Source organism: Tiliqua scincoides, chromosome 10 (genome assembly GCF_035046505.1).
Source record: "Tiliqua scincoides isolate rTilSci1 chromosome 10, rTilSci1.hap2, whole genome shotgun sequence".
Classification (NCBI taxonomy): Eukaryota; Metazoa; Chordata; class Lepidosauria; order Squamata; family Scincidae; genus Tiliqua; species Tiliqua scincoides.
In genome coordinates, this window is record NC_089830.1 from 102,267 (window position 1) to 130,263 (window position 27,997).

The 27,997-nt window shown below is 51.6% G+C and overlaps 1 protein-coding gene across 1 annotated transcript; it reads left to right on the forward strand.

Annotated features, from left to right (window-relative positions):
* Positions 1 to 318: 318 nt before the first annotated feature.
* Positions 319 to 27,993, forward strand: CNKSR1 (connector enhancer of kinase suppressor of Ras 1). The gene is made up of 21 exons (XM_066638698.1): positions 319 to 689; positions 781 to 1,003; positions 1,519 to 1,721; positions 2,151 to 2,235; positions 5,226 to 5,267; positions 7,477 to 7,596; positions 8,832 to 8,891; positions 9,415 to 9,483; positions 11,436 to 11,564; positions 13,846 to 13,931; positions 14,397 to 14,530; positions 15,978 to 16,165; positions 16,603 to 16,633; positions 17,584 to 17,756; positions 19,479 to 19,552; positions 21,113 to 21,184; positions 21,826 to 21,899; positions 22,616 to 22,680; positions 23,693 to 23,831; positions 24,905 to 25,086; positions 26,433 to 27,993. The coding sequence occupies exons 1-21, from the start codon at positions 319 to 321 to the stop codon at positions 26,622 to 26,624; spliced, it is 2,712 nt and encodes a 903-aa protein (XP_066494795.1). The 3' UTR covers positions 26,625 to 27,993.
* The last annotated feature ends 4 nt before the right edge of the window (positions 27,994 to 27,997 follow it).

Genomic DNA, 27,997 nt, shown 5'->3' on the forward strand with positions numbered 1-27,997 from the left:
GCTGCACCAGGGCTGGAGAGGGGGAGAGGGCTGGGCCCTCCGCCGCCTGCCTGCGCGCCTCCCGGGGCGGCCCGCCGGAGCTCGGGCTGCTTCCGCCAGCAGGCCCGCCGTGCCGGGCAGCGGCGGGCTCCAGGGAGCGCCCCAGGCTGGAGGGCCCCGCGGCTGGGACGGGCCGGGCCGGGCCCCGCCGGCACCGCGAAGGGCGGGCCCGGCCTGACTGGCAGGCGGGCGGCCAATGCGCGGCGGGCGGAGGCTACCTGCGGAGGCGGGCAGGTGAGCCGAACCTCGCCCGACGTCCCGGGCGCGGCGCGGCTCGGCATGGAGCCGGTGGCCGCCTGGGGGCCGCGGACGGCGCTGGCCTGGCTGCGCGGTGAGGGGGGCTCTGGCTGCCGCGACGGGCGGGGAGGCCGCGGCTTCCGCGGAAGGTGCCGGGCGGGCCGCCTCCCGCTGCGCCCCGGGGCCCGGACAGCCTCCTCCGAGCCCGGCGGGGGCGCGCCTGCTTCGCGCAGGCCGTCGGGGGCGGCCGGGACTCGCCCAGGACTCGCGGGCAGCAGCGGCGCCCTCGGAAGGGCCGCGGGGAGGCCTTGGCTGGCTCGCCCGCCCGCCCAGGTGCTGCCGCCGACTGGGGGCGCGGGACCTGCCGCCGGCTCCGGCCGAGCCCCTCCTCCAGGGCTGCGCAGGACGGGCAGGTGCGCCGCCGCGCGGGGGGGCCGTAGGAGGGCGAGGTTTCCAGCCTGGCGGGTCGCCCCCCAGCTGCGCCCCTCCTGGCTGCGAGCGCAGGTGGCCTTCGCGGGACGGAGCCTCCGCGCGGTGCTGCCCGCCTCACGGCTTCCCTCCCCCGCCAGGGCTGGATCCGGCACTGCAGGACTACCAGCTGGAGACGTGGGGCCTGACTGGGAAGGGGCTGCTCCGCTTGTCCTCTCGCGACCTGGAGGCGCTGGGCGTGCGCCGCGTCGGCCACCAGGAGCTGCTTCTGGAAGCCGTGGAGCAGCTCTGCGCGCTGGTGGGTGCCTCGCCTGCCCCTTGAGACCCAGCGCAATGCGGCCACCAGGCCTCCTCCCTGTGGCAGTGCGGGGGGAGTGCGGGAAGGGCAGGCTTTTATTGGGGAGAAAAGCAGCAGGTGACATCATGCTCCGGTGGCCGCTGCCCCGGGGAACTCTGCGCTGGTCGGGGATGCTGAAGAGGGTCCGAGCACAGCGGCCCCTGATCTCCTCGGGGATCCTCCCCCATAGATACGGATAATCAAATCAGCAGCTGGAGGACCTGAGAACACCTCTGGACGTTGCTCGCTCAAACCGGAAGTGACTTCCGGGTGCGTCCAGGAGGTCCTCTGAGGCCCTCCTTACCCGCCGGCTTGGCATCCGCAATCCACAGATTATATTTTTTATGTCTATGAAAGTGCCTTTCCTGCAAGCATCCAGGGGGCCCCCACCCCAGCGCTACCTGGGCATTGTAGGGCTTCTGCAGTGGCTCCTCTGTCCCTGACTGGGGTAGCTTGGCTTGTCCCCTCCTCTCTAGAACTATGAGCTGGCAACATCCAATCTGCGGACGCGGACGGAGAAGCTGCGCGGTGCTGCCTGGACGGTTCAGGCCTTCATCCTGAGCTGCAGGAAGAGAAGCACCTACAACGGGGAGGGTGTCGAGAGGCCTTCCCCGGACCTCCTGGCCTGCGTGGTGGAGCTCATTGGGGCTGCCAAAAGCTTGTTCTTGTGGCTCAACAGGTATTGGTGCTTGACTGTTCACACCCCCCTTCCTGCCAGCTAAGTGACGACTCGAGGCGCTTGTGATAGATAAAAATGTTTGCTGAAACAAAACACAAAAGGCAGCGCAAGCAGCCTCACCAAAAAGGCCAGTCCTAGGCACGGCTGCTCTGAAATATGTCCTTGAGAGTTCTTTGGGGCCTGGGTGGTCAAAGTGACCACCAAATAACAACACACAAGACCTGTATGGATCTCCATAGCTGCCTTCCGAGTCAGGCTCTTACTCCATCTGGGTCAGTATAGTCTGGCGGCAGTTCTTGAGGCTTTCAAATGGGGTCTTTCCCAGCCCCCACTGGTCTGCCTCAGTTTCGCTTATTTCACTGCAGTGTTGTAGTAGTCTGCCAGCGTGTTGATTCTGTAGCAGTGAGACTTGCTGATCTGTTCTTCCAGGTATCTCTTTTCCCACCTGAATGATTATTCAGCCAGCAGGGACATCATCTGGCTCTGTGGAAACTTGGCGGAGACCATGCAGGCGGTGAGCTGTGGGGGTTGACCAGGCTGCCTCCAAGGGGAACCCTCTGGCTCTCTTTTCTTGTTTGAGAGGTTTTCATTGTGTCGACTGCTTAACGGAATAGGAACAGGTCACCACAGTGAAAATGCCCCCAGTGTTTCTGAGCATGCTAAAACACTGACAGTTTCACTGAACCTTCTTTGGCTTTAGCTGTTCATCTGCACTGTACTCTGGTGTGCACCATCATGTGTGAATGACAGGTGCAGAGTTGATGTTGGGTTGCACTGGGCCCTGGAGCACAACCCGTTCAGAGCACTCATCCATGCGCAGCCCTTCCCCAGCTAGTATTGTCCCTGCTACTGCCCACCTTTTTCTCTCCTCCTGGCTTCTCCTCACCCTGCTGCGGCTTCTCTTTCTTTCTGCCCCCTTTCTTCTGCGGGGTGCTCTCCAACGGCAGTGGCTTCCCCTGTGATATCTCAGTTGGCTGCTGACCTTGCTCCCCTTCCAGTGTATGACTTGTACTCTTTGGCATTTGTCTACCCCACCCCGTTTTTCCTCCATTCCCAGTAGGCATCTGACACACTTTTTTCCTTCTGCTTTCCACGTTGTTGAAGGCAACTCCCTCCCTGACGGCCCCCGTCCCCTTATCTGTATATTGGGTGTGGCAGCAGACAAGGATTTCTGTCTGTATCCTGATGCTTCCACCCCACTAAAGGGAGGAGAGTCCCCACAGCTGGTGCCCCTGGTTGCTGCCTGGACCCAGTCCTCTCCTGGTGGTGGGCCCCCTGAGGTGCTTGGGGCCCCAACAGCTACCAAAGGGTGCTGTTGCTGAGGTGACACTGGCCCTGGTTTCCTAGGACACGACGAGTCCAGATGTGACCGTAGTGGCAAGAGCATCAGTGTGCCCTGAATCTGCCAGAAAAAGGGCTCTAAGCTACGGCATGTAGCTGTGGCTTTCATTGAAGTCCAGACCATAGTTGGAGCTTCCCCCAGTGAGCCGCAGGGTCTCTGGGTTTATAGGGAGACGGTTCCCCTCTTGGAACACATTTTGGCCACTGGGCGCAAAGTTCTCTGGCTTAATGCTGACCGATGGGAACTGAGAAATCAGCTTCTGAACTTGAATGAACTGAGGGAGGCGGCATCCAAGCAGAGAGGGCGGGAGGGGAAGAGTGAGGACAGGGAGGTAAACAAAACTAGAAGAGGAGAGAACGAGTTCCCTCTTGCACAATTAATAACCTATGAGTCACACTCTGGAATCAGAATTGGGGTCAGGCATGGGTGACGTTGGGGGATCTCCGCTGTCAGCTGGACGTAATCTAGCAAAAAGGGAATGACCGAGCTGAGTGAGGAGCGGAGCCTGTTCAGAGGAGCTCTTGCAGGTAGGCTTCTTGGTTACGTCTGCAGGTGCTGGAATCTGTGGAATGAGCTGGAGGGACTGCTTGAGGGTGATAAACGACCCTCTTGAGAGAAACCAAACCGCTCCTTCTCTGGGAGACTGTGCAGGTCAGGGATAGAGAATGTGTGGCTCTCAATGGCAAGACGCTTTCACAGGCCCCGAGAGAGGACAGGCGTTTGTCAGCTTGCAGGACCAACTGCATGGACCAGCCTTGTGTCACAGAAGAAGACATTTGGAAGGCACCTTAGCTGTTTTTTATTCAATGCTGTACATAGATAAGAGGGCAAGGAAGCTGTCTTATACTGAGTCCAGCCATTGGGCCATCTAGCTCAGAATTGTCAACGCTGACTGACAGTGGCTCTCTGGGGTTCCAGAGAGGAATCTTTCTCTGTTCAGACTGAAGATGCTGCCAGAAGTGGAGCCTGGAACTTTTGGCCTGCCTTCCAGGTGCTCTTGGACCAAAGCATTGGCCCCTCCCAGGCCCCTCCCCTTTGTTTTTCATGCTGTTCCTGCCTTTGTGTGCCATTTTTTTATCCTATGCTATTTAGGAGCTGGTCTATCTGTTTTACTTTTGCATGTACTGGTAGTGGGTGTGGGTGTGTGAAAACACTTTCAGACTGTGGGTGTGTGAAACGAAATATAAATGACCAGTACGGAACAGTGTGCCAGGCCTTGACCTGACAGGTAGAAAGGAAAACACAGACCAGTGTGGGAAGTTGGGGTGGCTGTTGGGCAGCAGTTGGACCACAACAAGGGAATATGTGTGAAGTGCTTTGCAAATGCAAATTGTTGTTGGCAGAAGAGGACAGGAAGGGGGACTGCTTCTGCCCCATGGGTCAGGGCTGAGTTGTATGCCAAACATTTCCACTGCTGCCTTAAGAGCAGTCAGAAATTCCTCCTGCCGCTGCCTTCCCTTCCAGGTGCAAACACACATGCTTCTCGGTCTGGTCTTTTTGTGCCTTCCCTTGGGATGCTGGTCAGTGTCAGACAGAGCCTGCTGCTGCCCCATGGACAGGGGATGGCCCCTGTTGAAGCTGGACTTTACCTTTTCACAACTGACTGCTGTGAACTGACTGTTTCACAGCTGAGACTGACTGTTCTCCCTTGCCAGATTTTGGTCCTCTTTCCATATCTTTGTGGGGTCTGTCTTGGTTCTGCTCTTCAATCATCCTCTTCCACAGAAGAAGAGATCCAGGCTGGAAATGAGTGCTGTAGTGTTTCCCTGGGAAAGGAGGCTCAGGGTGGGCACTGTAGAAGACGGCTTCCTTTACTCCTCCCTGCTGTGTAACTGCTAACTTCCTTGCCTGAGGCTTGATTCTGACCCCTGGCATTTGAGATTGGGTGAGACTCTGAGGTTTCGCATCTGTGCCCACTCTTCTCAGCTGCCGCATGTATGAAGTGACTTGGATGCAATTGGTGTGCAACTGGTGCTCCTCGAGTGTGGGTGAGCAGGCTGCACTAGTTGCTCATGAGCTTGGGGGGGGGGGGTTTGCTGCTCCAGGGACAGACTGAATATAAATGGCCCCTAAGTGATATCTGTGCCCCACCTGCCACTCTGGCCCCACAAGGCTTGTGGGGTTGCCCATCAGCTAAGGCTTGTTTGCTCTTGTTCCTGTAGGACTGCACAGTGTCTGAAAGAGAGAACCGGATTTTACTGATTGTAAGTATTTGTGGATTTAACTTAGGGGAGGGACAGGCCTTTAGGGGGTAGGGGCTGCAGGGTTTTCCTTGAGCCTATTTTGGCAGGTCCCCTTAATCTTTTTTTTTTTTTTGGGGGGGGGGGGTTCTGAAATAAACAAAACCAAAGAAATTCACTATGGGGGTAGCTTCTGTTCTCTCCGCTCTGTGGCTTCTGAGTGTTCCTGCTGTGTATGTGGTAAAGCTCTGCTGTCAGTCTCACGAATGTCTTGGGATGTATCAGGTTTGTGCTCCTGGCTCCTGGGGAAAGCTTTTGCGATGAGGGCTGGACCACGAGGTTTTAGTGTAGCGAAAGATGACTGGGCAGGAAATGATCAATTGGTCTGATGTCATAACTTTGTGGAGAGGGACGTTATTCCCGCTTTCAAACCCTGAATACGAATCATCCAGTGAAACCGATTGGCAGGTCATTCAAGAAAAAACTTCCGTATCAATTAACATGGGTAGAGGTGAGAGAAAATGGTTTTATTTTTTTGGCCTGTTTTGGTGTTTTCCAAAAGTTAGAAGTGCAGAAAGTGGTGTTATATGTTTTTATTCAAAATTTATATTCTAATTATAATTGCTTTAAAATTGTACTAGGTAGGTGATATAGGTGGCATTGTATCAGTACAAGCAGCCACAGTCATTACCTTTGCTCCCTGTTAAATAATAAATAACAACCACATAAAACTGTTTTATTTTATTTTGCAGATTTTTTAAAACAAAAATGAGAAGTACAGAAAACACTTACTTATTTTATGTAAATGTTATGTATTTTGTTGTCACCTTTTTCTCCCACCTCTACTTATGATATTTTTTTGCCGCTCGGTTAAGGGTTGGGCAGACTCCTGACTGATGGCTCTTTCAGTGGCTAGGAGCCTTGATCATCACATCTGTCAGAGGGCCCATCTGGTGGGACAGACCCCTGAACCCTCTGCCCTGGTCCAGTGGGAGCACCCCACATGCCATTGAGAAGGGGTGGCATGCACCGTGGGACAAATCCTACATGACCCCCGCCCCCGCATGACCCCTAGTGTCCTGGCATCAGCACTTGGCCTTCCATGTATATTTTGGATCACTGTATGCTGGGGACACATGGGCAATGCCGTCTCCTTCGCTTGTGATGTGTTGGCACAGGAGCAACCAAGGTCTTTTCCAAGCCTATGGCTTTCCTGGCGCTAATTGGATCCACCCTGTTATGCCCTGTGAAGTGAGAAGTTGGGCAGCAGGGAGGGAAGGCCAGATCTGCAGTAGGGAGGCCAAAGTTGTGCCTCGGGCTTCCCAAGTGCTGGCAGACGGGGATGCTCTCTTTGCCAAATAGCAAGATCAGGGGAACTTTCTGGATCTGTCTGGCCAAATTCCTACAGTGGGTCTGATTTTGACCCACAGAACTGAGTGCAAGCTCTGGATAATTGTGGAGTTGGTTGGTATCTCTAGAGCAGCAATTTTCCATGTTTTTCTTCATCCTGATGTTCTCTGACACTAAGTCGGAGGCTGGGGAAAAAATTAAGTTACATTGAAAATTTGAATAAATTTACATAAATCAATACATTAGAGATGGAACTTATATGAATGAATGAAGGTCTTGCAGTAGCTCAAGGCCTTTGAAAGGCCTTGCACAAAGCAAGTCCAGCCTCTCCTTTGCTGCCACTGCTGCATCACAGACATGAAACAGCAAGCAGTGGTGGGAGCCCTTGTCCCACAGCTCAGGTGAGCAGTCGAAGAGTCGTCCTCACACTGAGAGCAGTTGCGTCGGGCCAGCACTGGCTACAGCAAGTCTTTGGAGAGCCAGAGGCTCATTTGGGGCTCCCCATGGGCCAGATTGGGAGCCCCCAAGGGCCACAAGTGGCCCCCGGCCGGGGATTGGGCACCCCTGCTCTAGAGCAAGGTTTGTTGAGTTACCAGAGGGTTTCTGAGTCCAGGGGAGCAGCTAGTCCATGCCCAGAAAAGAGGTCGTGGGCAGTTGTACCTCAAGCCAAGCGCAGCCTTTTGTGCAAATGAGTGGGTGTGCTGTCTGGAAAGCGGTAGTGGGCAGGTCCCATGCCCCTGACCCAGCCAGTAAATAAGTGTCTAGCAGGTGGGGGAGGACTGGAAGCAGCATGCAACTCCCCGGTGACTCTTAGGGTGCCCTGATGGCTGCAGGAACCAACTGTGACTCCATTGTGGTTTCCGTCCCTCTTTGTGCCCCGCAGGGCAGACACATCTTCGGGATCTGTGAGCAGATCTTGACTTACAGTCCATCCAACCTCCTGAATCAAACGGCCGTCTTGGAGTCTGTGGAACTTATGCCAGCCGGGCCGGATGACAGTCTGGTGAGTCTGGCTGGGGAAATGGCAGAGTGCCAAGTTTTCCAGCTGGCGGTTGGCTGCTGTGCTTGTCGCTGCAACTCTTGGCCACTGCATAGAGCAGTGAGTAGGAAGTCGGCTGTTGCAAAGGTCCAGCATTTTATTTGGTACTTCAGGGGTCTTGGAGCCCCCTGTGGCAAGTCCTTGGAGATCAAAGGCCCCCTCCTGAAACTAGATCTGGGGTCTGGTTGGGGAGGCTCTCCAGGGTGGCAGGCAGAGAAGGGTCTTTCAAGTTCTGCCTGGAGGTGCTGCCAGCAATAGATTTTGACTTGCAAGACTTTCGAGTGCTCTCAGCTGAATTGCAGCTCTCCCTTTCCTGCCAAAGGCCAAGCTATTTGCATTGCTAAAAATGGGCTCAGCACAGAAGGAAACGGTTTTTTCTCTACAAAAGATAGCTGGGGGGGGCGGCTTTGATCTGGCCTGAGAGTGAGGTGCAGTGAAGGGCACAAACCCTTTCCCCTGTGCTGTTTTTGCCCCCAGTCCCCCCAGCAGCTCTTGACCACTGCTCATTGTATCCCTCTCTGCCTTGTGAAGGCGCTTGGCAGTTCTGTGTCCTCTTCTTGCCCTCTGGCAGCATTCAGGTAAAGAGCCTCAGGCTGCAAGAAGCACCAGTGTTGTCCCAGACCGGGTGGCTGATCTTGGGCTTGCCGGTCCCGTCCTGCTCCCGTCGTGGAGGGCTTTGAGATGACAGTTAACCACGGGCGGGGTGTGTGTGTCTGTTTCTTGGTGGAACGGATGGAGGGGTTGGATGCCTGGCTGTTGCCCTCCATTGGCCTGAGCATAGCAGGTGCCAGCTCCTTGGCCCTGCTCCTCTTCCCTGTGCCTGGGGAAGAACTGGGCGGCTTCTGCTGGCCTTGTTGGTAGAGCAGCCTCCTGCCTGTATGTGCAGCGCTTTAAGAAACGGCACTGGCAGGAAGGGAAGGGCCTGCATTGAGGAGCCTTCAGCCTACATGTCCCCAGCAGGAGAGTCACCTGAGGTGGGGTGCAGGAGGGCTCGATAAAGGGCTGAACGTTGCCTGGTCCCTTTCAAACAAAACTGCGATGCCTCCTCAGTGGGCGTTGGTGCTGCTTCCCCTGCATTCATCGGGGGGGGGGTCGGTTTTCTGGGACCTGGTGGGGTCAGGCCATAATCTCCGTGCCTGGGGCTTGCACCATCATTCTTATTTTCATAACTGCATCTCTCTGCACCCTTTTCTCTTCAGGGCATTGAAATAAAGTCCTCTCCCTCCTGCCTCCATTTCATATCAGGAACGGCCCCGGAGGTGAGTCAGGAGGAAGGGCCTTATTTCTCATGTTGGTCTCACATCCTCCTTGTGACTTTTGTAGCATTGACTTTGCGCCTTAAAATAAATCTGCACACAAACCTTTCAGTGACGCTGGTCTACGGAACAGGCTGGTGAGGGGAACTTGGCAACTTAGCCGGGGCGTGCAAGTCATCTTCCCTGCTGCCACTGGACCAAGTAGAACATGGTTGAGCCCACCTGGTTGCTCTCCTCCCCCCCCCATGTCTGCGTCAGACTGAGTGCAGCCAGCCTGGGACTTTTCCACTCCTCGGCACAGCTGATTCCTTCGTTCAGCTCGAATTGCACAAAAGGTCACAGCCCGAAGTTAATGCTTAATCCCCTCGGCAGCCAGCCTCCCCCCCCCCACATCTTGACTTTCGCTGTCCAGAAAGCTTCTTACTGGGATTCTGCTGCTAGTGGGGATTCCCTTGCTGGGAGGGCAAGGAGGCAACCTGGGCACCCTTGTCGCTGACCCTGTCCTGTCTTCCCTCCCCTGCTCCAGTCACCCGTTGAGCACTGCAGCCAGGTCCTCCCAGGAGACGAGATAGTGGAAGTCAACGGCCAAGTGGTGGTAAGTCCAGGCCTCTTCCGTGCACAGCTGGCTGCCGAGTCGGCTGTGCGTGGGAGGCCCCTGCCAGACCTGGGCTTCCACTTCACAAACTGGGAAGTGCCTTGGACTGCATGGATTCTCCCTGCCCTTTGGCTTCCAACACAGTGGGTGGGCTTTCCGCACCTGATGGAGGAGCCATGCACCTGTTCACAGCTGTGGAGAAATGCAGAAGACCTGAAACTCCCTCTCAGGGTGTGATGCGCAGAGGCCTGCTCAGATTGGCAGGTTCCGGGTGTGAAGGAGGGATTTCTGTCTCCTCTGCCTGCCTGAGTGTTGGAATGGAGCTTGTCATCATGCTGACCCCTTTCTCCCCCCTCTTCTCGGGGCTTATTTTTGAGTCTCAGCCTAAGTTCAGCACCCAGTGGCTTAGTGGGGAAAGTGCCTCTGAGCATGTGTCAAGTGTCACAGAGGAGGTGGCCATGGAGAAGGCGTCAGCCCTGCCACTGCTGTGCTGAGAACTGAATTGCTCCTCGAGCCCTTCCTCCTCCTCTCCCACCTCAGCCACCACTCAGGTCTCTGTTGTTTGTTTTTTAAATATAAATTGTGAACTTGTTTTTGTTTAAAAGTAGCATAAATACTTTTAATAGTGAGCTGGTTCCCGCTGTTTGCGTTTAGAAGGTTGGTTCCATTGCAAGGCAAACAAGAGCTCTTAGAGTTGGGTTCAGTTCTGATTCGCTGAAACACACACTGACAGAGACCAGGTTTGGACATCCTGCTCAGAAGTCTCTCCAAGTCATACTGCACTACCCGTGGCCAGGGTGGCCCACCCGTGAAATTGACTGGTTGGGGGGGGTGTCTAACTCCAACCCTCGCCTCCACTGCTCTTCCTCCACTGAATTGAAAAAAGAAGAATGGATGGAGGAGAGGAGAGGAGAGTGATGGGCCAGTGTCGCATGACACTCTAGGACACCACTCTGCTCCACACTTGCTCCTTTCCCAATCTAGGAGGAGCAGAGGCTGGCACATCACTGGGTAAGAGGGGCCGCATTTGGCACACTGCCTCAGGGACCAGGAGGCCTTGGACTGGCCCTACCCAGGATTTGTGTGTGTGTTTTGAAGCAGAAATGTTTTCTGTTATGAAACAAAGCTGAGCCTTTGTGCTGTTCCTAGCAGCAAATCTGCTATTTTACGTAATTCTTGGTGAACCCCAAAGTGATACAAATAGGTTTACGATTGGGTCAAGATATCTAAAAGAGTGACGGAACCATTGCATCTTGGAAAACGGTGTCCTGGTCAAATGTGTCCCAGTACTGGACACTTGTATCCCTTCTTTTTGCACCCCAGACATTTATTATTATTATTATTATTATTATTATCATCATCATCATCAGTATTTATATACCGCTTTTCAACTAAAAGTTCACAAAGCGGTTTACAGAGAAAAATCAAATAACTGAATGGCTCCCTGTCCCAGAAGGGCTCACAATCTAAAAAGATGCCAAGGAATACCAGCAGACAGTGCTGGGGTGAGGTGGGCCAGTTACTCTCCCCCTGCTAAAAAAAGGAGCACCCACTTGAAGAAGTGCCTCTTACCCAATTAGCAGGGGACACATTTGTGTCCCAATATATGTGTATATTAGATGTACTTTTTAATTTTTTAATGCAAAGATAGTGTTTGATTGTGTCCTGGTCAAGTGACTGTGACTGGGATGCACTTGACCAGGACACCGTCATCCAGGATGCAATACCTTGTTGTGTCTCCAGGAGAAAGGAACAGAGGCAGAAAGTCCCACGGGAAAATGATTCCAGGCCTCTGGCACCTTCGGAGGTGGGATTAATTTGAATCGGGAGGAAGGGCACGATGGCTTGAGTGGCTCCTCTGCAGCAGAGTCCTTTGGCCAGAACTGGAGCTACACGTGCCCAAGCCCTGAATATCACGACTCTAATGGTACACGTTTCCCTTGACTGTGCAGGTGGGCTGGACTCGGATGAGTCTGGTGAAGAAGCTCCTTGAGACTCCAAGCCATGTAACTTTGGTGCTGAAGAAAGTCCCACTTGATACTTCAGGGTCACCCAGTTCCCCCAGATCTCCCCAAAAACTGGTAAGTGGGGCTGGGAGTGATCCAGACCTGAGAACATGTGAGGCTGCTTTGTACCAAGACATGCTGTTGGCTTGTCTCGCCTAGCATGGTAGGAACATAAGAAGAGCCCTGCTGGCTCAGGCCATAGGCCCATCTAGTCCAGCTTCCTGGATCTCACAGCGGCCCACCAAATGCCTCAGGGAGCACACAAGACCACAAGAAAACCTGCAAGGCCTCCTGGGAATTGTAGTTAAGAACCTAAGAACAGCCCCACTGGATCAGGCCAAAGGCCCATCTAGTCCAGCTTCCTGTATCTCACAGTGGCCCACCAAATGCTTCAGGGAACACACTAGACAACAGACACAGCCTGCGTCCTGTTGCCCTCCCCTGCATCTGGCAATCAGAGGCAGCCTGTCTCTACCTTGCACATACCTACCATGACTTGTAACCCATGATGAACTTTTCTTCCAGAAATGGTCTCCTCGGGTAGGCAGTGGCTGCCATCTGTGACCCTTTTTAAATGGCGTTGCCAGACCTTCTGCATCTACACGGGCATGTGGCCCAAACAATAGTCCTTTCTCTTTGAGGGTGTCAAAGACTGAAGGAAAGGACAACTAGGAAGGTGGTTGGGCTGTGTGTGGCTGGTGGTTTCACACAAGCAGCACACATAGGCTTTTTAGTTTTGGGGAAAGATGAAGTGGGGGACATGATTGAAGTTTAGGAAATTCTGCACAGCATGGAGTAAATGGATAAAGAGAACTTATGGGAGAGAGAGGGGAATAACCCCCCCCCCCACAGGCCACTGTCTGAAAGTAGTAGGTAGTAGTGTTGGAATGGACAAAGGGACAGATCTCTTCACAAAAGACAGAATTTGTGAGATTCACCACCACAAGGTGTGTAAATGGCCAAGGGCTCTAGACGGCAGTTAAGCTCTGGACACTGTGGGTGGGAGGCTGTTGCTGGCACCAGGCTGTTTGCGTCCTGGATGATGGCATCCCAGTCAAATGCATCCCGATCCCTGGCATCCCTGGAAGCTTAAGTCTGTGTTGTTGTTTTTTTGCATCCCACTATAACTGGGCAACAAAACCTGTTACATATCCCAAGCCTCTCATCTCAGTCCTGACCCTGCCTTTTGCGTTTTAAAAATAAAAAAGTATGTCAGTATAAATATGCACATCTTGGTACCCGAATGTCTGGCACACAGTAAGAAGCAGGTGCAAATGTCCAGCACTGTTGGGATGCATTTGACCGGGACACAGTTGTCCAAGATGCAGCGATCCCGTCACTGGCTGTTGCCTCCCAGCAACTCTGTGAGGCGGGCTGGGCCGAGAGGGAATCGTGAGGCTTGGTCAAGGCCACCTTCTGAGAATGCTGGCTGAGCCGAAACCGGTGCCCAGCTCGTCCCCATCCAAGCCTGACCCTCTTGACCCAGGAACCAGCATGGGGATGCAGGGGAGTTTGTACACTGGTACAGATGCAGAGTTGGACGTGGTGACGAGCAGGCACGCAGAAGGCTCCTTTTCCTCTTCCGAACAGACGGGCCTGGTGAGTGGGGAAGGACTTGGCCCTGGTTCCCGGGAACTTTCAAGGAAGGACCCACGTTCGGGATCTTTGTACTTGCTTCCTAACCCATGTTGGGTACATGTGCCATTTGTAGTCGCCCTTCCCATTTTTTCCCCCAAGTCTGCACGGCTTGCCTACAGCTTCCAGGTGGATCCTGAGGATGAGGCTGAACAAAGTTTCAGAACAGAAAATGGTTACTGGGCTGGGGGGGCACCACCCTTATGAGGAAAGGCTGCAGCGTTTGGGGCTCTTCAGTCAAGAAAAAAGGTACCTGAGGGGGGACATGTGCAAAATTATGGATGGATAGAGTGGATCGAGGGACGTTCTTTTCCCTCTCAGGCAACACCAGAACCAGGGGGCAGCCACTAGCATAGAGTGGCAGGAGATGTAGAAAAGACAAAAGAAAATATTTCTTTACCCACAGAGTCGCATCTGTGGAACTCTTTGCCACAGGATGTGGTGATGGTATCTTGACCTAGATGCCTTTAGAAAGGAATTGGACAGATTTCTGGCAGAAAAGTCCATCACGGGTTCTAAGCTGTGTCTCCAGGAATCATCCTGTATCTCTCAGGAAGCCTGTGACTAATCTTGTGGCGCACGCTTGCCTGCGTCAAGGCTTCTTTATGGCTTTCTGCTGTTTACTTCTGACTCAACAGGAACATCACCTCTCGAGAGTGCCTGTGATCCGTGGCGTACCTGTGACATAACGGATTCTCTGCCTTGTCTGTTTGCTCCGTAGGACCCAGGCAGTTTCTTGAGTGCGGAGGAACCCTTGAGCTCGAGGAGCGATGAGTCTCCAGCCAGTGTTGCTTCCTTGTCGTTCAGGTGGGGAGTTCTGCATCTGGAGCCTTTTTGTAGACCAGCCTGAGGAAGGTTGGGGTAAAGGGAGCTGCAGCTTACCTGTGAAAGGGCGAGGTGCAAGCCTAGAGTTTGTAACTCCAAATATTTTTAGTCTTTTTTTTCATCCCCAACGAGCGACTCCGAGTGAAACAATATACAATAAAAATGAAATCAACAGCAAACAAATCAGCAGCACAGTACAAAAAACAAGTTATTATGAGTTCACAAGCGTAACAATCAACTGAACGCTTACTAAATGGACCCCCCCCCCCGTGCTAGTAGAGAGGGGACAGTCCTGATCTCAGTTGTCCCTCAGTGGCATTGATGAGTCTCCCTTCACTGCTGGCGCTGATGTCTCTGGCATTGGCTGGCAGGTGAGCTCCTGGAAAGCAACAGGCAGCTGCCATCGTGGGAGATGGCAAGGCAAAGGTGTGTTTGTTTCCCCCATAGCATGACTGCTGAGCTGGAAGGGAGCCAGGATTCTGCGCTGGATCTTCCTGCTGCTGGAGAGGAACAGGAAGTGATTGATTTGAGGCACCTGGCCAGCAACACCACTGAACTTGGAGAGGAATTCCCCAGTGCAGGTAAGGACTCAGAGGCTGCCTGTGCGGCGGCAGTGAAGACGGCCAATTCTGTGCTTGGGATCATTAGGAAAGGTATTGAGAACAAAACGGCTAGTATTATAATGCCGTTGTACAAATCTATGGTAAGGCCACACCTGGAGTATTGTGTCCAGTTCTGGTCGCCGCATCTCAAAAAAGACATAGTGGAAATGGAAAAGGTTAACAAAAGGGAAGAAGTACTTTTTAATCTCTCTCTCTTGCACAGCATCAAGCATGAGGATATAGTGGAAATGGAAAAGAGAGCGACTAAGATGATTACGGGGCTGGGGCACCTTCCTTATGAGGAAAGGCTACGGCGTTTGGGCCTCTTCAGCCTAGAAAAGAGACGCCTGAGGGGGGACATGACTGAGACATACAAAATTATGCAGGGGATGGACAGAGTGGATAGGGAGATGCTCTTTACACTCTCACATAATACCAGAACCAGGGGACATCCACTAAAGTTGAGTGTTGGGAGAGTTAGAACAGACAAAAGAAAATATTTCTTTACTCAGCATGTGGTTGGTCTGTGGAACTCTTTGCCACAGGATGTGGTGATGGTGACTGGCCTGGATGCCTTTAAAAGGGGATTGGACAAGTTTCTGGAGGAAAAATTCATTATGGGGTACAAGCCATGATGTGTATGCGCAACCTCCTGATTTTAGAAATGGGTTATGTCAGAAGGCCAGATGCAAGGGAGGGCACCAGGATGAGGTCTCTTGTTACCTGGTGTGCTCCCTGGGGCTTTTGGTGGGCCGCTGTGAGATACAGGAAGCTGGACTAGATGGGCCTATGGCCTGATCCAGTGGGGATGTTCTTATGATGTTCTTATGCCTTTCTGATGGATAGTTGCAGGCAATGATAGTGTGTTCGGCTCTAGTCATAGCCACTGCTCTCAAAATAATGCTTAGAATTTGCACAGCACTCTTGAGAGTTCAGGGCTCTTTGCATTAATAATCTTTTTGTCATCCTGACTTGCCTTGCAGGGTGGGTGTGTGAGTCTTCTTATCCCCGTATTGCAGATGGGGAAGGTCAAGGCTCATAGGAGAGTGGCTTGCCTTGGGCTACCTAGTGAGCTCAAGGCAGGGGTGAGATATGAACCAGGGAAGTCCTGATTCACAGCTCAGTCTCGAACCCGCTACACTGCACCAGCTGTCTCATTCAGGCAAGAGGTGTGGGTCTTCATTTGCTGTTTCTTCTGCCCCTTCCCATCTGCCAGCATGGATGGCTGAGCACTAAAGCATCCTTGTGCATTCTCCATGCTCTGCTTCCCATTCTGAAATTGCATGCATTTCTGCATATGTTTCTGCTCCTCACGCTTGCCACAACCACATTGCCATACGTTGTCTTCCCCCTGAGTGGAGCATCTTGCTAGTAGGACATATTTATTCTTCTGTCCTTTTTTTGCCTGATTTCCCCCCTCCCCCAGGAGCATCGTCTGATCCAGCATTGGAAGGTCAGGGTTCTGAGGCAGACTCTATGGGGCACGAATCCCCAGGTGCCTCCACCCCTATCAAACCCAGTACTCTGGAGCTTGGATCTCAGGGCTCTTCAAGCCCTGAAATTGGATTTGTCCGAGGAAGCAGGGGTCCGGGATCCACAGACTCTTCCAAAGAGGTGAGTGTTGACATGCAGCCAAGCTGTGAGTTTCTTATGCCTCAACCCCAGGCTTAATCCTGCTCTGAGAGCATCACACTGTCTTGCAACCTGCTTCTCCTTCTTCCACCACAACCCCAAGCCAGCTACAGTTTATCCTCTCATTTTAGTCTGAAACCCTGTGTGATCTTGGAGGAACTTTGGTCTCGTTTATTGCTTAATTTGCTGGGTCCCTTTGGGGAGAAGGGCGGGATAGAAATAAAGTTTTATTATTATTATTATTATTATTATTATTATTATTATTATTATTATTATTATTATTAATAATTTGGGACTCCGTGGGTTAGTCCTCAGTAGAATGATGAACCTATACAGGAACTGCTTCTTAATAAGGCTATGAGACTCAGTTTTGCAGCCAATAACTATCTAACTTGTATCTCTCTAAACCATTCTCTCAGGGCAGCGTTGAGTATCGACGGAAGCAAAAAGGTGAGTGGTACCCTCTCGTTCTTCATCCACCTCTGCTAAAGCCTTAGAAAGTTTTCATAGATAATGCCCAGATTGATTTCCCCTTTTCCCTTATCTTAAGAAACACGTATGTTAAAAATTGGAGAAGAATAGTGACTTCCAGAATATCCAAAAAGCCTTATTTTGACAACAGTAGTCAGCCTGTTCTGGTACTATTGCACAGTGCAGGTTGGAGGCCTCTGTGGCTGGCTTGTCTTCCAGGCAACTCCACTGTTTTTTCTCCCTGAGAATCCAGTGCTGTAGGATTCTAGCCTAGCCTTCTTCCTGATATGCTAGCTTTCTTCATGAAGGTGGTTTTGCTTTCTTTAGAAGGAACACTAGCGCAAGCCACCCTTTGTGGTGGGGAGTGTGACGTAGTGGTTAGAGCATTGGGTTGGGCTCTAGGGTCCAATGCTCCTCTCATTCATAAAGCTCCCTGAATGACCTGGGGCTAGTCCTGTTCAGAAGTTATTCTTCATGCGGATTGTGTAGGCCAGGAGCACACTGGCAAACCCTGGTCCTGAAGCCCCGTCCTAGTCTGGATACCGGAAATGTTCACAACCAGGGAAGACTCTTTCCCAGGGAAAGCATTTGCAGATTTGGGGACTGCTCCCGTGCTCCTCCCCCAACATGTGGGACCACGAACCCAAGGAATGACATCTGTGCAGGGTGTTCTTTCTCAGCCTGAACTCCCTCTCCAGGGTCTTGGGCTGGAAAAGCAGGGCAAGCAGTGCGTGCAGCCCTGTGCTGCCGCCTCTCATTTTGCTGCCTGTGTGGACAGGTGGGGTGTGGCTGGCTCCAAACCCAGAGTAATGGGCACACGTGCTGCCTGCACATTTGAAATCCCTGCTGTGAGGTTGCATTTCTGCTGAGTTCACGCACACATCCCAGCTCCAGCCATGACTTTTTTCTCGCTTTGTGCTTGTGGCAAGGAATGAGTACCAGGCTGAGCCGACGGCGCATTTCCTGCCAGGACCTCGGGCAGGTGGACTGTGACGGCTGGCTCCTGAAGAAGAAAGATCACGTGGGCTTCATAGCCCAGAAGTGGAAGCGGTTCTGGTTTGTGCTGAAGGGCCAAGCCCTCTACTGGTACAGCAACCCAAGCGTGAGTCTGTCCTTGTTGCTGATACAGTTTGTTAGTAGTATCCTGCTTTTCAAGGCTCTTAGAGAATAGGGAAAAAATAGCAAGGAGACAGTTCTGTGAGCCACACCTACCTGTGGCTGGCTGGCTGGCTGGAAAAGCACAGCAGAGCCAGTACTCGATGATGATGTCACCATGGAGTTCCTGGAAGTGCGGCTCTCGGCAATGACATCATCACCAGGCACTGACCAGCTGAGAGGTGGCAGGAGGTCAGATGCTGGCAGAGCCCCAGCTGCCAGTTGTTTGGCAAATGTTGCGCTCAGCAGAGGGCCAACAGGGCCCCTGGGGGAGGGGCAGGGAAGTAGGAAAGGGGCAGATCAGCCAAGGAGAGAAGGAAAAGGATGTAAAGGTGATTGGGGAGGTGAGGCAGAGGCCCAGGCAAGGGGCTGTGGGGTCCGAGGAGGCCTAAGGGCTGACTTAGGAGGATGAAGCAGTGACCCAACCACTTCATCCACTGGGCAGTGCAGCTGGGGAAGATCTGTGGCAGAACTTTGGCCAGCTAGCCCCTCTCACTGTCACGAGGAAGGTGCTGTCCTGGAGTAGGGAGGGGCGGTTACTGTCCGCTGCTGAATAGAAGAGGGCAACCTGGGGGGCCTTCGTGCCCCATTATTTGTATTCATAGCCATCTTTGTGTGCAGCAGGGAGGGGGGAGAAGTTGGACAAAACCAGCATAGCAGGTACAAGACCAGACAAAATGCCTGTGAGTTTCGCTTGGACAAGCTGCTCGGACAGCGACTGAATGGGCCGAGGCCCTTGGAGACCAGTGCAGTGCCGGACTTGGCATCCGGCCTTGCTCTGGCAGATGCTTGTGGTCTGACCGTGAACGAGCCCTTCCCTCTCCGCTTCCCTCTCCCACTGGGGGGGGCCCCCCCAGGAAGGTTGTTGAAGACAGTGACAAAGAGTTCCCAAGCTCTTTGAATCCTGAAAAAGTGCTGTAGAGGTGCTTGTATGTGCTGTGGTTTTACTCAGAAGGAAGTCCAATTGATTATAGTCTAGTAAAAGAGGGTTTAGGGTGGCGGCCTAATGGTAACTCAGTGAGTTTGTCCAGTTGGAGCCTTTTATCTCTTGGTCATTTTGATGGATTGTCCTGCCTGTCTGGGGGTGTGGGGGGTGGGGCTGTCCTGGTGTAGAAGCTCCTTCCATCTGTTCTTTCCAGCTGTAAAACAGACAGTTGTGGTTCCAGAATGATTTCAAGGAAGACGGAAGCTGCACGAAGGGGCTGGTAGCTCTTGCAGCCTTGAGGGAGAGGAGGAACTCAGTCGTACTTTCTATGGGAGAATTGGGTCCCTGTACTGGGGGGGGGGGAGGTGGGGGAAGCTGTGGCATTTTTTCCGCTACCTTGCTTTCTTTTGGTACCCTCTTCTCCATATAGCTTTTGGTTTGGGCATAATGGGACAAAGCCCCACTGCCCCTCCATGTTTTGACCAGTCGACGCAGACAAGAGGGACCCGGATCTTCCACCTTTCTTTTCAGCACCTGTTGCAACTTAATTCCCACCCACCTCCTGCACTACCTGGATCCTGAATTTGTCTAACAGTATCTGTTCCCAGAGGGTCACTGTGTGTTCTGCAGCTGGCTGCAGAGATTAGAGGTCTCCATACCCATTTTCCTCTGTCCAAGTGGCAGCAGTCGGAGCTGTTCCGTGTGTGACTTGCTTCTCTGTTTGGTTTTGTCCCTCCCTCCCAGGATGAAAAGGCTGTGGGCTTGATCAATGTGTCGACCTACAGACTAGAAAGCACAAGGGAACAAAAAAAGAAATAGTAAGTGTGTGTCTGTGAGACAGAGTGAGTGACTGAGAGGGCCTGTTAGGGGCATCACTGCAGGGGGTGGGGCGGACTGCACCTGGTGATATCCCAGGGAGGGATGACACCAAAATGACTACAGTTGTTACCTGTTGTGCAAAAAGTGGTCAAAAATGGTTAAAAACACTGATTTAAACTCAATTATTAAAGCACCAAATAGTATATAACAGTGGTCTTCAACTTCTTTCGTGCCGTGACCCCAATATATAAAGTATGAGAGTGGGGACTCCATGGTTGATCCCACACCACTCCCAGGACCTTACCCACCTACCCCATTCCCATTGCTGCCCACCCCCATAATGCCTTCCTGGAATGGTTCACTGTAACCAAATGCTCTTAGAGTGAGCAGAAAAAGTTACCAGGAAGCCTGGCACTAGTGGAAGCTCTTCTGGCACCATTGCTAGGTACCTGAACAGACTCCTGGTAACTGAAGGGGTACAGCAGATGCCTCCCCCTTTACCTGGTGGGGCTCTAGTCCAGTAGACTTCAACCTTTTTCATTCATGTAAGTTTCTGCAACCCCATTGGGTCCCAACCCCAAGGCTGAAGAACACGGGTTTATGACAATGGGTTTTTTGTTTTTGAAAAAAAATAGCAAATTTGCATCATAAGTTGCAGGAATTATGATCTGTGAGTAATATTAGTACAAAAAAATTACTAAGGATTTTATATGACCTGGTATGGAAGGAGGTCCATGAGGGTGACACCATGACTTCTTGCCCTGGGTGACACCAACTCTAGTGACACTCCTGGTGCCTGTTGATCTTGGAGTCCATTTCCTTCCCAGGAATACAAGGATCAGCTCAGGGTGTTCAGTGGACAAGCCTGATGTGCATGCAAAAGAGTGTGGCTGGAATCCTTGGCTGCATCCCCAGGTGGGGCTGAGAAGGACCACTGCCTGGAGAGCTACTGACTGCAAGCACTAACTAGACAGATGAAGTATAAGAGCAGCTTCCAGTTGCCTCTTCTGGGAGGAAGCTGTGCACGGAGTGCATTAAGAAGCGGATTTTGCTAGACTAGAGTATCCTTCTGATGGGTCAAGGGTAGGAGCCCCACTCGTCACCCGAGGCCTGGCTGAGGAGCATCTTCCCTGCAGTGGGTTAGGGGGAGGTCGGAGGTCAGCTGGAATCCAGGAACTTTAGGTCTTCGCTATCAAGTGATGGAACCCCCTCCCTGGAGAGGTTAAAAAAACCCAGGCAACCTCATTATCGAGTTTTCAGTAGGGTAGCAAAATAGTTTCCTTCTGACAAGCTGCTGGTTGGTTGGTTGAAATTTCTAGTTCTTCAGTTTGATGTGATTATATGACTTTACTTTTGAACTATTTGGACAGTTGGCTTAAAAGTGTGCTTGGTACTAATAATTTCAATACATTATAATACTAATAATAGTATTGTAATACTAATAATGTAGCCACCTCTGTTTCTCTCTCTCTGTAGCCATATATGACTTCTGCTTATAAGTGGGTGTTATTCACAACAGTAAAAATCGAAATAAATCTCCCACTACCATTTTTCCCCAGTGTTTTCCAGCTCACCCATGAGAAGTACAAGCCCTTCATCTTTGCAGCAGAGACTCTCGCTGATCTGAGCATGTAAGTAACCAGATGGAGTCAACATGAGCAATCTTGAGATTTTTCCCTACAAGTATCTCCAAGCCAAGAGCATCAGATGCATCCCACCCAGGCTTAGAGATGGTGTCGCAATCCTCTGCAAATGCTGCCTGATTTCCCTAAAGATCCAAGAGTGCTGCTTTGTGGTGGCGCTGTGAAGGGAGTGTCCTGGTGCCGTTTCAGTTAGGCTTTGCAAAAGACATGGAGAAACCTAGGAGGTATCCGATATCAGCATTTGCTGTGCTGATAAACTTTGGAGGAAGTGATTCTCTTGCAAATTCCACAGGACCCTGTTTTGTGGGGGTGGGAGGAAGGGCAGAGAGGTGGAATTGGAGCAGAGGTTTGTTTTCAGTGTTCCTGAGACAGAATACAACAGTGGGGAAAACATCGGGCCAAATCCTATCCAGCTTTCCAGTGCTGATGCAGCTGCAATGCAGTCCCAAGGTAAAGGAACAAATATTCCCTTATCTTGAGGAGGCCTCTGTGACTGCCCCCCCCCCCTCCTGCAGGATGCAGCACACGCCCCACTGGCACAGTTGCATCAGTGCTGGAAAGTTGGATAGGATTGTGCCCTCAGTCTGAATCCTCAGGGGAGTCTTGCCTTTTCTCTTTTCTCTTCCTAGGTGGGTTAGCCGTTTGATCACCTCAATGATGAAATACACATCGGTCCATAAACCTGTTCCACACAGGCCAGAAGGTGGGGCATCTTTCTCTAGGAACCATCTGTTTTAATTATACTGTTCTTCCTCCAAGCGCTCAGGGTGCTGTCTGTGGTTCCTCTCCTTCTTTTGTCCTCACAACAATCCTGTGAGGTAGGTGAGGCTGAGAGAGGGTGACTAGCCCGGGGCCATCCAGGAAGCTTCATGGCTGAGCGGGGATTTGTTCTTCCGGGGCTAAGTCCAAGACCAGAACCGCTACACCATCCTGGTTCAAGTTTTATATTTATATAAACAAGTTTTACTTTATATTTTATTTTGTATTTATATTATTTTTAAAAATGTGCATTCCCCTCCACACACTTTTTATAATGTGTAGAAGATTTCCAGGCAGCCTCCATGAATTAAAATCCATAACCTTAAGCTTGCACCTTTGAAAGCTCTTTCCCAGAGAACTTCTCCACTGAGGGAGAAGAGCCCTTTGGTATCACCTGTTTCAAGCTAAACTGTGTGAAGGTGAAATGGACACCTGGTTTCCCAGTAGAGGCAGTAATGCTTACGTGAGCCATTGTGCAGAGGCAGCCTAGCGTGAGTTGGCCCTCGAGATGATGGGCAGGCACCTGAGCTCTGGCACTCCCTGCGGGGTTGTCTGGTGCAACGGAGCTGCCAGTCTAGTGGGATGCAGTTAGAAGACGGGGCAGTCAATACCCATTCAGGGCTTTCTGCTGAGAATTCCTGTCTGGGCTCCTTTCTCCAGATTGCTACAGTGAAACAGAAGCTGAGGACCCAGAGGACGACTCCCCCAGGCACAGCTTTGATCTGGTGAGTATGGTGTTGATGGACTTAATCAATAAAAGGTGTGGGACATGGGGGGAGCCCCACTGCAGTTGTGAGCTGCTGTTCTGAAACACAAGTTGATTGGAGCTGGCATGAGAAGGCCCAAGGGGAGGGGCATCTTTTCCAGCCTCCCATTTCTCACAGTGGCCAACCAGGTGTCCCAACAGGAAGCTGACAAGCAGGAGACAAAAGCAGACCCCCTCTGGCTCTTGCCCCCCCCGCCCCCACTCCTGGTACCCAAAGGGCAGGGCCATCTCTTGTCAGGGAGATCCTGTTGAGCTGCCATGTCTTGTAGCTGCTGTTAGAGTTCTCTCCTCTCTTCTGAATGTTAGTCTTTCTTTAAAGCCAGTGGCAGTGAGTTCCATAAATGCCTATTTGTGTGTTTCATTATGAAAGGGGGTCTCTTGTCTGTCCTGAATCTGCTGCTAGTTGGCTTTGTTGGGTGACCCTACATTCTTTCAAGGGAGAAAATAGGGTCTCTTCACGTTCTTCACATAGTGTATAACTTTATCATGTTCTTCCATTGTCTTCTTTTTCTCTCTCTCCTGTCAAACTAAAACATCCCAAATGCTTTTAGCCGTTCTGCTTGGCACAGATCTGCTAGATTACTTTGGTTGCTTTTATTGTTTGCCTTTCCCACCTATGGCATCTTTTTGGGATGCAATGGCAAGAACGGCACATAGTATTCCAAATAAAACTGCACCAAGGATTTATACAAAGGCATAATGAGACTGGCCATTTTGCTTTCAGGCCCTTTCCTAGCATGCCCCCAGCAGGGGATTTGGCGCTTTGTGTGCTGCTGTGTTGAGTGGACAATTTTAGTTACCTCCAGGCCCTGTCAGTGTATTTAGGAAGTCAGGGAACAAAATAGTCCCAAAATGTTTACATTTACCTATGTTGGGTCTGTGACTGTAAATAAAGAATGAATGAATGATGCATTTACCTCCCTTCTCCAAACTCAATTTCTGGCACTTCTAACACAAATCTTTTCTTGCAGCCAAAGCTGAGGGGATTGGAGCAAACTCAGCTGCCAACAGGTGCGAGACGTGGCAATGAATCTCCAGCTGAGAGCTCCGGAAGCCCGCTGTTGAGACAAAAGGCAGACGAGAGTACAGCTTCCCCCTGCGCTGCCTCAGGTGAGCCCTGCTTAAGTCTTCCCCCCACCAGGCTGTGAGGAAAAGTGCAAAAACCACAATCACACAGTCAGGTGTGAGTCTGGAATCACAGTTCTGGACCCCAAAGAGAATGAATCGGAGGGTGGCGAGGAAGCTGTGCAGGTTGATTTGGGCCTGGTTCTCACAGTGGTAGTCAACCTGGATCTGAACTGTGTCCCTTTGGCTTCAGGTAGTGGCTCACCTGACTGCCCCTACCTATTTAAAACAATAACTTTTTAGGGAGTTCCTCTGCCTTCAGGAGCAGTTGTTGCCCCGGCAGTGCTGGGAAAGGAAGTGCTCTCTTATCAGCTCCTGCAGTCTCATTTGCAAAGGGGAGTTGTTTAGTTGGCCAGGGCTGGCCTTAGGGCAATTTGGCCAAATTTGGCCTCTGGAGATGCTCCACACTGGGGTGGTGAGCAGAATGCCCTCAGCCAGCACCTTGCTATGCAGCTGACGCTCCGACATGGAATCTTCCATGCCGAGGTGTTAGGAGGAGAGTGTGGTGTGTGGAGCATTGCTGCTGGATGAGCCGCCTGCCTGCCCGCCCGCCCCTGACTCTGACTGGCTTGAAATCATTCCCCCCAGAAGCAGTTGGCAGTGATGCCGCTGCCAGGTGCCTTGCTGGTGAGTGGGGAGGGGCACAAAGATGTTTAGCATTAGGTTCCGTAGATCCTCTGTGCATGTTCTCCCTGTGGTGGTGACCATGGTGACTTGACAAGGTGGGGGCTGGGTCATGCTGGTGAACCTGGAATTGGGGCAGTGGAGAAGAACACCCCCCCCCCAGTAACTGGAGCCCCATCCCAGCTGCCCTCCAGTGAATGAGCATTTCTCAAAGCTACCCCACCCTGTGTAGAGCTTATGATGGTTCCTCCCCCCCTTATCAGAGGGTCTGAAATATTTTAACACTTCTGTGGCATGCTGTAGAAAGATTTCCCGCCTAGAGGCAGCAGTGTGTGCAGTGGGGTCCATTGGTAAGAAGGGGTCTGGGCCACTATCTTCATTACCTTGAGATATGGCCCACCCCTGTTCATATCTTCAACTTGTGTCTTATGAAGATCCTGCAGGAGAAGAACTTGAGTCACTGATCGCATGTCTGAAGCAAGGCGGGGTCTCTCTCATTGGGAGGCAACAGGTGTTCACCCGAGAACAGTACCAGAAGTCCTTCATCAAGCGCAACAAAAACCCAGAGATCAACGAGAAGGTGCATCTCATTCGGACACTTCAAAGCACACTCAAGGCAAGTGGAGCATAATGTCTCCCTGGAGGGCAGCTCTGTTTCTGGGGCAGATGGTTTCTGGGGCATCAGTTTCTCGACGCTTCCTAAAAGAGGTCTCGATGTTCCACACCTACAGATGTGTACAGCTACATGCATTTGTGCCACCTCTTCTTCCAAGTGGGATTTGGAGAGCCGTGGCATTTGTGTGAATGATTCTAAGCAGTCAGTTGCCTGCCCTAGATCAAATGAGTCCATCAGCAAAGCCTGGTCTAGGGCTGTGGGACAAAGGGTGAAGAGCACACAACCCACCCATCAGCAGCAGCTCCAATTTCAACTTTCTTTGTGCCCTGATACGAAAATGCTTCACGTGTGAGGCTGGCCTAGTGACGAGGCTGACTGAGGCTTTCATTCTGAGTGGCAGGTGGGGGGGTGACAAGTGAGTTGCTGAAAGGTGCCCTGCTTTCCATGTCAGCTTGCTGCCTCCCCCTAGCCTGTTATCTGCTGAGCCGCTTCACTCGGGTCTCTGATAGGCCCAAATCCTAACCAACTTTCCAGCACTGGCAAAGCGTTGCCAATGGGACGTGTGCTGCATCCTGCAGTTGAGTGTCACTCACGGAGGCCTCCTCAAAATAAGGGAATGTTTGTTCTCTTACCTCAGAGTTGCATTGCCCTTACGTCAGTGCGGGAAAGTGGGTTGGGATTGTGCCCATAGTCTTCCTGCTCACTGAGAGTGAATGGGAAGAGGATCAAGGTAGCAGCAGCTCTCCTTTTCCTCTTAGGGGGTGTGAGGTGAGATGGAGAGATCTGGAGCCCACTCCCTTGTCCTTGGCTCCAGTGCTGCCTCCTTCATCGGTAAGGTCCTGCTTAGGATGAGTGGACTTTCGGCATGCTCTGCTCATCTTGTTTACAACAGGACTTTGTGGAGGAAGGAGGCTGAGGGTCATGCGGCAGGAGCAGGCGCTGGACTGCCAATTCTCACTTTCCCCCCCCTTCCTTACCCACCTGGCTAATTTCCTAAATGGCCAGATGGACAAGGAAGAAGTGGTGGCAGTGGTCGTGGGGCACATGCAAGATGGGTTTCTTGGGTGTGTACTAGCAGGGCTGCCCCAATTCAGGCAGCAGATCTGCTCAGGCTGCTCCTCTTAACAAGTAATAAATAAAGGGTTCCATTTTGACACTTTTATTCAAGGCAGCACACGTGGTTCTCCCCTTGCCCTGCAACAAGCACGTGAGGTAGGTTAGGCTAAGAGAGGACCACATAAGAAAAGATAGTTGCTCCCCACTGTTCTGCGTAAATTATCCTTTAATGTTGGTATACGATTCACTTTTAATGCCTTTAAATGGAAAACGTTCTGTTCTTTGCCTAGGCAAAAAACACAGAGCTCCAAATGCTGGAGAAACTCCTGGATGACTCTGAATTGACCTCTGAAAAATTCAGACACTGGAAAGACGAACATCAGGAATTGTACCAGGATATACAGGCCTGGGGAGCCCAGAGGGCGGGTCAGGACGATGGGGCAAGAACAGACACTGCCACCCCAGATGCTGATACTCTGTGACCTCCAGCCAGAGGACAGATGTGCCCTCTTGAGATCCGCCCATGTGCTGCGCAAGAAGGTCCTCTCATTCTGGAAAGAGGAAAGCTCTTGCTGAGCAGAGGGTGTTTATTCACTGCTTGATGGACTTATCGGTTGTTAAAACTTCAGCAGGACAAAAGGAAGCCCCCAAGGGCCCATGGCTGCTCTGTATGAATTGACAAGGGGGCAAGATGAAGCTGTCAAGTTCAGAGTTGTCTGCCTCTGGGCACACCACTTCCCTTCACGTCGGAGTTTTTATAAAGCAATTCCTGGCTTCAAGTAGGTACACAAACCACCTGAAGGGCATCTGACATAGCGAGAGTATTCCTCAAAATACGTGTGTTGTTTCTAAAAAAGCACTGGGTATGGTTTGGCAAAGATATTGCCTCCATCTTTGCATACAAAATCCTTGAGGTGTATCCTAACAGCTCACTCCTGTGCAAGCCTCCTTAGATGTAGATCCCACTATGTTCAATGGGATCTACTCTCAGGCATGTGTGTGTTGCAGCTACTTAAATTCAGAGGCATCACTGCTTGTGGCTGACTTTAGTCCAGTTTATTGTGATGGTGCCAACTCCTAATGATTCCTTATTTCTATCATGATAAAGAAAAAAAACAAGAGCAGAAACTCTTACTCAAAATTGCTGGTACTCTTTGATACATGCCCTCTTTATCAAAGGATCTTGTTTTTCTCTGCATATTTTTTTCTGCACAATAGGAAAAACTACATCTCCTACTTTGTGTGATTAAAGGGAATAATATTAATCATAATGTCATACTTGAGTGGTCGAATGCCTAGTGGCAGGGAAGGGAAACCAGTAGAGTATCTGATGCAAAGTGCTACGTTTTGCAGGGAGCCTCAGTGTGGCATGCAAGCGGCCCCTCCCCTTCAAAGGCAGGTGTATGCCTCCATTTTGCTCCCCTTGTCCATAATGGCCCCAAAAGGGAGGGCTGCTTGCAAGCCACGATGAGGCTCCCTGCAAAACTTAGCTCTTTGCACCCCCTCCAGCTATGCCACTGGATGAAACGGAACCACCTCAACAATAAGGGAGTCATTTCTGTACCCCTGATGAGTCTCAGATATGCAGAAATATTCACTGACTTTCCAAAACTGAGGGGAAGTTGAGGATTGCGCCACTGAATGTTTAGTGCAGGGCTGGGCACACTTTCAAGTTGAGGGATCCTGAAGCTTTACCAATTGCACAGAAGAGGAATTTCAGCAGGTGCAGCTTCTCTCACTGCTGACAAGCTGCACCTGCTGGAATTCTCTCTCCTAGGGCCAGGACCCCTCAAGTGGAAGGTGTGCCAAGCCCTGGTTTAGTGTGTCAATTTGCGATCTGTTAGCACTGCAGTGA